This window comes from Netta rufina, assembly GCF_964035555.1.
Source record: "Netta rufina genome assembly, chromosome: 3".
Taxonomy (NCBI): Eukaryota; Metazoa; Chordata; class Aves; order Anseriformes; family Anatidae; genus Netta; species Netta rufina.
In genome coordinates, this window is record NC_140125.1 from 40,565,541 (window position 1) to 40,577,671 (window position 12,131).

Here is a 12,131-nt window from a genome sequence, read left to right on the forward strand (position 1 = left end):
TGGGTTTTCTTAAGATGAATCACAGCTCTTCAGACATGCAAAATTTGTGCTCCAGAACGAGAGAAAGTACAGGCTTTCAAGTGCGTTAAAATTCACAGCACAAGTCATTTTGCTTTGGAAATTAACATACTTTAGAGCATCTGAAACAATTCCCAGCAGTTGTTTCTTGCATATTGTGGTGGTTGTGTGAGATACCAGATGAGTTAAATTGACTGTTAAATGTGCATGATTGTGCACTAAATGATTATAATATTGATTTAAAAACTTAATCAAATACTTTTTAATAGTTCTCAATACCAACAGTAACAAATATTCGGTTTGTCTTTCTTTTTAATGTAACAATTACAATAGAAAAGAAAATGGTGGCTGAAGAGTATTTGAGGGCACACAAGAAGATGGTGGATAAAGTTCATGGTTGTGTTACTTTACTTCTTGGCATTAGCTGTTCTGCAGCCTAGAGCATTCAGCTCTACTGCATTAGATTTTACTTATTCAGTTGTTCTGTAGAACTTGTGTGAGAAGAAGACTCTGCAGGCACATAGCTTTACATGCAGTGCTTTTACCCCTTTGCAAGTGGATGTACGGTGTTGATACACATTGCCAACGATATCTTTAAGCATTAAAGTGGCTACATATGAAAATAAGTATTGCACTGAACTGGGTTTCACTTTCATACCAGAGGGCATAGCAGAAAATCCATTTTTGATTCTGCCATCTGTTTATTTTCTTCCATTCCACTTCGTGTAGTTGTAGTAGCCCATACACATGTAATAGTAACTACATGAAAGAGGAGCATTTAGACACCTCTTCTCACTTGTACTCTTTCTGGCAGCTGATAAACTTTGCTTCTTTCAAATTCCTTTCCCCTTCAGTCTGACATCACTGCCGGGTGTCATCAACTGAAGCATTTGCAGTTAATGCAATTGCTTCTCTTCTGTGTTGGCAAGTCTTTCCTTTTTTGCAGTTTTCAAATCCTTCACCTAAACTTTCTGTTTGACACTATTCTAGCAAACTTTCTGCTTTTGCCGCTGTCCAGTATGCCACTAAGTTTTGTTAGTTCTAATTCTAAACATTACATTCACAAATCTTCTTCAGAACATCACTGATATTCCTGTATTATGACACTCTTTCTTTAACTATGCATTTTCTTTTTAGCAAGCAACCTAGATAATTTGCCACCTCAACTGAAAATGTTACCTTTTGTACAATAAAAAGTTTCTCGAGAAACTGTTGGGTTGCATGATTTTGCACCATTATATTTTCCTTGATTTTGTGCATTGAAAAAGCTTCTTTTGGTAATTTAATTGAATACTTAGTATTGATCCTTGCTTCTCTTTTTCTAAATGAAGCCTTGAAAATGCAAGCCACTAAATGTTTCAGTTACATTGGTCATTTTCTGAGACTCAAATTTTAGTCTTGTAATCTTAATTAGTAAGATTAACTATTAAACCTGCATCTTGTGACAGCAGACATAACTCGTGAGCTTTCACTATTGTAAAACTTATTTTATTTGTTGCTTAGATAGCTATTGACATCATTCTTTGCTATTTAATGTGGTACAGGTTTAAAAACACTAATTATGTAGCTCCCTAAGTAGCCTTGAAAGAGCTGTAATATCTTATAGCAAGAACTCTGTTTAAACAAACAAACCAGGAAGTTTTTTTAAGAGTCAAAAGTTCAATTTTATGGTACAGAATTTGCAGAACTTAGAGTAAAGCCTTTTAAAAGGTAAACAGTGGGTTTTCACAAGCAAAGTTAGCTTAAGTATTGAAAAATCAAGGGATTAAATTATGAATTCAGATTAGTAGTAATATATGTGCTTTTGCAAAGGAAAAGGGGTACCAGCAGAATTACCTAATATGCTAATAAAACAGTTCCTTGCAGTAGTGCTGCATGCATGGAACTTCCAAGCCTTTCTCTTTCCTTGTTTTTTGAGAAGGCTAATTACGCTACATGCTAAAGGGAGGTCCACACCTAAAGCCAGGGTAAAATTTTAACTTCACGTGTGTTAAGATTGCTTTTAGATTTCAGGAATTCCACCCCAATGTATTACTCATTTTTTCCCCTAAACAAGAAGGAAAGAAAGAAAAACAAAACAACAGGGCAGAAGGGAAGTTGGCTCTGAAGGAAAGTTAGGCACACAGGATGTTTTTTCTTCCTCTCTTGTGAAAGGTAATATTTGGTTGCTGCAGTACCTGCATATTGAATCAGAATGCTAATACTGTAGAGTTCATGTGGTGGGTGTATATTATGTTAGAAGTGTTATCCCTTGGTATGATAATTATTATCTGTGATTAATCCTGCCTGTGCTGGTAAGGGCTAAGAGGTTTTTACCAGAGGGGCATGTCTTTCTCTGTATGTTTACTCGTGTATAATATAAATCAACAAGAATTCTGGTTAGAAAAATGAGAGCGACTGTTACAGATGCACAGAAGACTGATTTGGGGTATTTTTAGCATGTGACTCCTGTTGTTTCAGGAGTTTTTAAGCTAACTGTCCAGTTTGGAGTTTTTTTGTTCTTCTGTGGACACTCATATTAAGTACTTATATTTAAAATTAAATGTTGGTAAACAAAGTTTTGGTGCACACTTGAAATACTAGACTTAAGCAGTTTTGGTAATAAATTGCATCTTAAACTATTGGTTCTTAAGTGTGCCACGTTTTTCGTTTCCAGTAAAGAAAAATTCATTATAGCTTGTTTGGAGAAAAAACAAGCTTAAAACATTACAACTTCATGATCACAAAGGAGGGCACTTGTGACATAGCTGCTTTCCCTGAGCTGGATACTCAAATGGGATAACTTGATGTTAAACTTACTCTAATACTTTCTGTTACTGAGCACATTTTAAAGCATTGTATCCTAAATTGCCATTGAAAGTTTTGTATATACATGTATGTTGGTTATTATTTCCTATATCGATTTTGGGGCATAACTTCAGCACGAGAATGCTTTTCGATACATGTTTTTATAAAGGTAAGGTTAATGACCCTAGCAGTGTGGTTGTCTTCTCAACTAAAATCTCAATTCCTTTTTCATTGTTTCTTCACCTTTATTAGATGCCTTAGCTGCTTTCCAAGGAATGCTTGACAGTGGCTTGTTGCCTACTAGACCAGCAGTTATTGTACTTGCTGAGGCTTTGGCAGTGAAAGGAGACATGAAGAACTTAAAAGCATTTGGAAACATGATAGAAGACATCACAAAATCGATTGATTTATCTCCCTCACTAATTGCCAATGCCATTGCATTGGCTCATGCTAAGAAGTAAGTATTCCTATGACTTCCAAACTTTTATACAAAGTGGTGGGAAATCATTAACATTATCCACTTTATTCTTTTTCCATTCTTAGTGTCCTAGATGTTAAAATGCAGGGCAAGATGAGAACTGTGCTGGTCAGTCCTGTTCTGGTCTCATTTTACAAATACATTTGGGGTTTGTAATTCATTTAATGAAATACGGGGATAGCTGTGAAGCATTTGGGAGAGCTTAAGGCTTTCTCTGTTGGTGTACTTAGCTTTGATACTTCTGTTGAAACATATTACACGTCTCATAAAGTGTTCTTGGTGTGAGATCAAAAGCTCTACAAGTTCCAAATGTCAAATACAACTAATTAATCAATATAAATTTAAAAATATTGGAATTTAGCACACATATTATGCATATACTGTTGGTTTGGAAACAAAATCTGTTACTTGTTCCAGTAACTGAAATGATAACGTATGATTGTGTTTACCCTCAAAATGCGAAAGTCAGGTATGTATCTGTGAGGTGGTTTTATACTTTTTGTCAGTATTAAAAAATTGGGAAAAAGTTTTTCCTATGCTGCTTTAGGCCACAGTTTCCATCATGATAATTATCCCCACGCGTTGATTATCCTTTCATTCAAATGTTTAATTCAGCATCATGTTCTGCCTAGCCTTTTTTAATTGATATGTTGGTACTTTGCTAGTTTATCCTTTGCATAAAGCTGCGTGGGGGAAGCACTTCTTCACAAACTGTGAACTTCGCAAATGCAGTTTGCAGGAATCAGTCTTTAGGAATTCTACGTACTCTGCTGTTTTCTTTCAAGACAGTTTTATCAGGTAGAGCTCCTCTGTGTAACTCAGCAGGATAGCTGTGTAACTGTGTAGTACGTAACAGATACCTGATCGCCTTGGGCATGCCAGACCGGAGCTAGTAGTTACTGGAACAGTTACTGGGTAGTAGTGTCTGCAACAGCAAGATGATTTAAACTGAAGGATTTAAATTCAAAATGCAAGCCAGTTCCAGTAGCGAGCTCACTATATTTTCAGCCACTGAAAAACAAGGAAGGACTGTAAATATTGTAAATATAAATGACCCTGTAAATATTTAGGTCCAAGTGGTCCTTGGCAGAGGATTCTAGTGAATTGGCTTTTGCCTATTTCTATGCCATGAAAGGGTTGCAGAGTCATGACGTGTTCATAAATGTGAATCAGGTTGACTGCAAGAATAGATAAGTAAATCACTGTATACCGACACAGGTTAAGCAAGCAGCATCAACTTTCCTTCTGCCATACCAAAATTAGCTTAGCTTACCTGTATGAGAAGACTTAGCGGTAGCATAAATAATACACACCTCTATTCTTAAACGTCTTGCAAGTTGTACCTTGCAAACTGTGATAAAGAGTATAGATTTACATGTACTTCAAATAGCTGTTCACTTACTGGTAGATTTGTATTTCTAACAGTTCTCAAAACATTTTTATAGCTTTTAAATGTGTTTCATCTAAAAACATTAATCATGCTCTGATTTTTTTTTTAAATTAAATTTGTTATTAGAGTGGACTGATAAGAGGAGATGTCATCTGAACTTTTTAGAACACTAGCAGTAGACTTTTCACTTGAATGAATACTTTCTGTGTTATTTTATTATCATTTGCTATACTTAAGCCTGAAGATGAAAGAGTTTAGGAAAAGGTATTGGCCAAATGACACTTAGTATCTTTTTTTTTTTGCTTCCAAAAAGGCAGGGAAGAGTTGGCTAAATAATTAATTGAATAGCATAAAGAAAGACTTGAGTTGTCTGCATTAATTATTAAGATACCTTCCGTTACTGTTTTGATTTTTACTTTCTGGGTTTGCAGAACACTTCCTTGAAGCAGCTAGCCAGAATTCTGTTTAGTGAGGGAAGAAAAATGTGTCAAAATTACTTACGTGTCCTGAAGGTCAAAGATAATTCAGAAATTTGGCTTACAGGTTAATTTATTAATTCAGTCATAAATAGTTTCACTTTTAAAATATCTGAATGAAATCATAGGTACTCAACTGTTCTTGGGAAGTATAACATTAATGTAGGAAGTAAAAATTTAAATATAATGCTTCTTTAGGTTTAGAAATCTTGATTTCTGAAACTAAGCCAGTTCAATATTTTTTCCTAGCAATGACCTTGATGCTGCAGTGGAATACCTTGAGCCTCTGCTTATCTCTGGTGCACAGAATCCTGATCAACCTGTCAAAAATATTTCCTTTTTGTTAAGAAAGGTGTCTGAGGAAGGATTAGAGCCAGCTTTGGAAAAATGTAAGTTAATTGCAGTTGTATTTAAATATTCTGACTAGACAGAGGTGTTACAGAAGAGCTGTTACATGTAAAACCTGCCCAGTCAGCATAAATCATGCCAGTAAAGTTTACAAAAGTGCCTTTTCAATCAAAGGTTTTCCTTATTTCCTTTCCTTTTTCCTAATATTTTCTATCATTTGCAGTTGGTGTGATGGCAGAACGACTGGCCAATCAGTTCGGAATTTACAGACCTGTCACAGATCTTTTCCTTCAATATGTCAGTGCAGGCAGAGTAGATGATGCCAGATCTCTACTACAGGTAATGACATAACAAGAGAGGTACAGAAATGCATAGATCTCTTCAAGGGTAAACTGACAAATTATGGAAAAGAGATGTTGTACAGCATAGGCTAATGCTAGTTTGCTTTTGAATTCTAGCACAAATATCAATATGATTTAGATTATTTTGTACCATGAGATAGTAGTCTAATGCTAATAGTAGGAGTGGGTGCCAAAGTTAGAAAGCTTTTGTCTTCCAACAGCCTGAAGGAAATGAAGACACATGTTGCATGAATTTTCTATCCAAAGCAAATATTTTCATAGTTTTTCATATATTTTCAAGTTTCCTGTTAGACAGCATTGCTTCTTGCAGACCATCTCCTCACATAATTTTCGCTGTGCTGTAAACCTTAATACATCTCTCTCATAGCTATACAGTTCACAAAATAGAAGTGGGCAGTATTTGCTTTTTGTAGCCACGGTATTTCACTTTTTTTGTTTGTTTGTTTTTTTTAACTTTATCTAAGCTGTATTCAGTGTTTAAGAGCTGAATTCACCTACTGTTCACTTGAATATCACAGATGCATTAAAAGACAAATGCTGGTCTCTCAGCCACAGTATCAGCTAAGTTAACGATCTTCAAGGTGTATGACATGACTGCTCACAATGTTTTTGCAGAGCTAGACACAGACCATGCTGGAGGCAGAATAAGCTGCAGCTGGTGAGTGCTGGTGTCTCCATCAGGTCAGGCAGCCTCCTCCCTGCAGGCAGCAGTCAAGCAGCCATGCGATCCTGCCAGCCTGCCTGGGGCATGTAGGCTCCCTGCCTCAAACTGGGGCCTGTTACCAGCTCCTGGTAGTGAATATGACTCGATTACCAGTTGCTGAGTTTTCTAATCTGTTACAGAAACGCTTGTGTTTCACATATACCAGAAGCTTTATGATATCCCAAGACTCTTGTTTTGGGGGAAAAAAAAAAATGCATGCTAACAAGTGTGTTCAGTGACTTCAGCTCTAGAGTCAGATGTATTTTGTATATTTCTTCTCTGGAATATTTTTAATAGTTTTGCCGAACTGTTCATCTGAGTGTTAGTTTAAAAGGAGACAATGATTTTAATATAAAATCCTATTTTTTTTTATAGCATGAAACATGAAAATGTGAAAAATTCTTGCTAACTTATTCTTGCTTTTTCTCTTTGATTAGGAAATTGAAATCCGTTATAATATCCTGCCTTTGTGAAAATAGTGTCCTTTGCATTTTTAAGTAAAAGCTGCATGTTCTCAAAAACAAAACCAACAAAAAACAATGAACAATTTCCATTCTTAGTTTCCTAAAACTTTTTATTACAACAGTGTACAACTGTTGGAATTAAGTTCACAGCTCTATAGCATAATTGAAATAAATGTTGTGTACAACATCTCAGAGGAGAATTTTTATATGTTTCATGTTAAGTGGGCATTCACATGTAAGTTTGAGTTAAAACTTTGTAAGACAGTTTTTCCTATAGCATATATGAAATAAAATTTGTGTTAACATTCTTGAATGTTATTGTGGATCAAATGTTCTACTAATAGGTAACCAGAAGATGGTAATAATCAAAGTCTACTCTTAGCTTTTCTATTAAAAAGTGGATAGTAAACCACAATCTAAATAAACAATTTCTCTTGTAATAATCTAAAATACTGGTAATACAGACAGCAAATCTTTGCATTCAAAAATATAACTCAGAGTCCGTATAAACTTCCAAGAAACAACATAATCTTTTTTTTTTTCTTTTTACTCTCTGGAGGGACAGTTTTGTATTTTTTGATGAAAGTCAAGTGTTTGATACTTTGGCATGAAAGGGGGCTGTGGAAAACCTTTCTGTGACTAGACTGTCTCTTTTCTCTTACTATACTGATAGTAGGTGAGAATGTCTAAAATTAACATATAATGTTGCAAGTTTTTTCCATGAATGCTTTGCCCCTGTTTATGAAGATTTTGTCAGAGCACTAGCAGTACACGGTTGCGAATACTTTTTTTGTCCGTTTCCCTTACTGAATGAAGCTTCACACCTTTTTACCTGGATCTTAAAGACCTTGTCAAAAATACTACACATACAGTACATTCATAATGGAACAAAGCAAGATTTGTCATTTGCAGATGTCTAAAATACTAATTGAATGTGGTAAATTAATTGTACGTGTATGTCTATATGCACAGTACCTGTCTGCCTGTGCATTCTGGTACCAATAAAATATCTTGCAGCTTATAAAAAGCGCTGTGTACTATTAGAAATGTTAAGACTGGTACCTCTGAGGTGCATAAATGAAAATACTGTCTTGTATGTTTTATTTTGCCCTCATCTAAAGTAAGATAGATTTTTGATTTATCTGTTCTGTCTCAAACTTTTTTTTAAGTTAAGCTTCTCTCTCTCTCTCCCTCAAACACTGTCTATTGCAGTGAAAGCCTTTTATAAAATAGAGAGATTGAAATCAGTCCTTTGTATGCATAAGTGTAGGTAATTATACTTTAAAGAGAACTTGCTTTGTACATTTTAATTTTTATAAAGAAACGAGCAGTTATCTCCCTGACACCTTATTAAATGTATAATTAACCTTATGATCCCTAGCTCACTTGTGAATGCTTGGCAGTATAATTGGAGAGGAATAGTGTTTCTCTTTTTCATTCTTTTGCAGTCCTAAACCTCGTTTTTGTGGTGTGTTGAAGTATTAGTTTAATTCTTTCCCCTTTTGTTTTAAACAAACTTTATACCTACCATTTTAAAAACAATGTTAGCCAAAATGGTGCACAAAATATACTTGTTTCCTGTGTTGTTTTTTTTAAACTCATGGTCAATTATTTACCTTTCAGATAGTTAATATGTATTAAAATATTTTAAAAGTCTATAATTGGAAATTTTCACCTTAGTCGTTTTGTTTTTTGCTAATCTGGTCACAACAGCTGCATTAACTACTTCTTTTTCTTTAGAGGTGTGGTGGATTAGTTGAGGAGAAGAGAACTTTTCTGAATTTCATGGGTAAAGCAGCAACTAAACCTGGACAGGTATAATATTTTTTCATGCTTATCATTGTATATGTAGCATATACATATGTAGTATATACTAGTTAATCATCCTTTGAAATGTTTTGGATCTTGAACTTCACAGTTGACAGCTTTATCAGGTTTCTCAGGGTGGGGAAGAAAGGTTAATTTGCAGAGCTAGTCCCATTTAAAAGAACAGCTTATTTTATGAGGCATAATAGAAAGGAGAATGTAATTAATATTTTTTCTATTATTTCAGTAATTTCCTTGATTTTTGATGTTGTAGTTTATATGCTAAAAATATCATGCTTTAAATTTTTATCACTTCACTATCTAGTTTCATATTGCTACCTGAACGTATTTATTTTGTTGTCTGCATTGTATGAATACAAATGCAGTGAGAACCTCAGCCCTTCTAGAATGATAAAAGGTGCCTATGTTTACATTAAAAGACTCATCTTGTATTACTTGCTATACTGTTTTGGGCATGTATTGAGTTTGAACATCTGTTTAGATTACTGGCTTTGTGCTCAATTGCTTTAATTCCAACTACTCTGATTTACGTGCCTGTCCTACTCCTGTCCTTCCCTCTTCTCCTTGCCCCCCTTCTTCTCCCTCAGGTTCCTCAAAGTAATAAACGAAACAAAACAAACAAACAAAAAGGGCAAAAACACACACACATTGATTTATCTTCCATAGAGGGGTAGCATCAGGAGACAGTTAATATAAAAACTAGAATAAATGCTTCTCAAATGAAGGAAAATGCACTTTTTTTTATTTTGCAGAAATTGCCATTAGATACTCATGGATTAAAAATTCTACTGTAAAAGTGACAATGATAAATACCATCTTTTGGTGTGTGTGAAAGAAATTTAAAAACTTGGAAATTTCTAGCTTTTAGAGCTGAAATTTTAATAACAGAATTTTCTAGTGTGTGATAAAGATGTTAGTAACTTCTGTACACTTTTTCTTTAAATTCAAGACTTGAGTTTTTGAAACTGGAGTCAGAGGTTGAGGGAAGGAGACTCCAATTTTAAGCGCATTAGTCAGTGATCTGACTACTTTGAAGCACTGATCATAGCTACCACTGACCTCTAGGTCATTGAAGGCTGCCAAGTAGTTTGAATTCTTCTTCAATTTGGTTGAAATCCTGACATTCTCATTAATATATGGATTGCTTCCTTCAAAAAAGAAACTATTGTATAGTCTCCTTGAATATGGGATTTTAGTCCCTTATTGTGTTCATTTTATTGCCTACCTGATTTCTTCGGCTATTTCTTATTCACATCAGAATTTGGGCAAGAAATATTGTCTTCATTCAGTTGAACAGTCCATTTCTTGTAATCAGTAGTTTGTTTCACTTAAAAGATCTGAAATAATTGTTTGAACTTTATTGATTTTATTTGAAGTTAATGTTCTTTTTTGTCTGTGCTTTAAATCTCATAGGCAAAGAAGATTGAGACACTTCTAGAACTGATTCCTGATCACCTAGATATGGAAACTGCATACCGTTACCTCCTAAAATGTTACGGTAATTTACTCTTCTTAGACTTTTTTTTTATTAAAAAAAAAATCTTTCAGTGTTCTTAAAGGTCATGGAAACCTTTAGAATAGCAGGATCTACACTGTGCAAGTTGTCACTTTTATTTGGTTTATTTGTGTGGGTTTTTTTGGCTTTGTTTTGTTTACGTTCACTGGATCTGTGTATGGTCCTAGGTGTTAGATTGGAAAAGCAGCTAACAGACCTAAGCCTTGAATCCTTGACAAAGGGAACTGTATTAGTTTAAAGGATACTATTACAAAGAAGCTAAGTATGGGCTTCATGGAATGAAAAAGAATCTCTCCTAACCCATGGAGAGAAACGTTGTAGAAATGAATGGCTCTTAAAATGAATGTAGCTTTTTTTCTGAAACATATAATAAATATCTTCATTTTGTATGTGTGTGTTTCAAAATCATAATTAATTCGTTCTATCAGTAGTTTGCAGGGTTCTTACCGTTACTATTGTGGATTCTTTATACTTGTTTTTATTTAGCGGAAGTTGCTTTATTTAGATTTAGCTAAATAGTTGATTTGAAGTGCTAATCAGTTTCTATTGTTGAAGTCAAAGGGAAACAGCTCTAAAAATCAAGTTGCTTATTTAAATACATCTCTTTACAACACTCAGTCATGAAAAATGAGGACATATAGCCCCCTCAGCGCTTGTTTAGTTGAAAGGTTGCCCTTGAGTCCTTTGTGTTGTGTATTCTAATATGATCCTATGGTTTTATTACAGGGAGGAAATATAATCCTCTTCACACTTGTAATACAAGTAAAATGATATAATGACAGAAGCCCTTGTGTTCCAATCTATCACAGAGGAGATAAATAGGAATATTTAAATAAAATACTTCAAAAACAAATCTGAAGTATGGAGTTAAAGACATACAGACTTCAGTATATTTGAATCAACCTGTGAAAGTTTTCACGATGTAGTATCTACCTTAAAAGTTCACTTGCTTAGTAATGTTCAAAACAGCAGTCACTGGCGAAATCCTTTAGCTCCATGGTTTCATTCACAGTATGATAGGTTTTCTGACATGTTTTTATTTAAAAAATAAAACAAAAACTTCTATCACCAACACTGGACTTGCCACCTTACAACATCACTGGCTCTTCACTGGCTGTTTGCTGTTCTTACCTCAGTAAAAATTGCATAAGCGAACTGATTCAGCATCTTTAATGTTCTATCCAGCGACATCATCATACAACGATTTTATAAAGAGATTGCACAGAGACTTGCTCGATGATATCTAAAACAGTGGTTAGAGTATTTAACATGGGAAGCTACATAGTAAATGAAGAGATGGTTGCTGTAGTTTCTTTAGGCAGACATAGAGCTGGTTCATAGCAAGTTCTAGAGGAAGCATTCCCTACCATGTACAGTATGTACAGACTTGTACATTTTAATAGCAATGTAGCTATCTCTTCCCCTCACCCCTCATCTTCCTTATCTGATGTTTCCTGTGGTGGCGTGTTTAGTTTCATTTGTCAGTTTGAGATCAACAGTGAAGTATAACTTCACTTCAGGTAACTAGAAGGATGTGCTTTTGTTGTATTCTATCTTAAATAAATGGAAAGTTCACAGTTTCTGTTGGATTTCTAATAAAGCATTGCTTCTTGCAGTTTCTGCAGTAGCCTCCCACATTCAAAAAGTAGCTCAGCCACTTGCCAGATGTGAGTGGGAAGCTTTCTCATGAGAAAGGGATCCAAGCTATCAATTTCTGCATAATTTAAACTCCATTTCTTTAAGAACCATTGTTTTTGTAGCC

General features: G+C 34.7%; 1 protein-coding gene across 1 annotated transcript in view; it reads left to right on the forward strand.

Annotated features, from left to right (window-relative positions):
• LRPPRC (leucine rich pentatricopeptide repeat containing) overlaps positions 1 to 12,131 on the forward strand; it is a 91,310-nt gene that overhangs the window by 75,568 nt on the left and 3,611 nt on the right. The window contains exons 32-36 of the mRNA XM_084284540.1: positions 3,058 to 3,262; positions 5,399 to 5,538; positions 5,721 to 5,836; positions 8,767 to 8,841; positions 10,267 to 10,351. Coding sequence (XP_084140666.1) covers positions 3,058 to 3,262; positions 5,399 to 5,538; positions 5,721 to 5,836; positions 8,767 to 8,841; positions 10,267 to 10,351 — 621 coding nt within the window. The remainder of the gene's footprint in view (positions 1 to 3,057; positions 3,263 to 5,398; positions 5,539 to 5,720; positions 5,837 to 8,766; positions 8,842 to 10,266; positions 10,352 to 12,131) is intronic.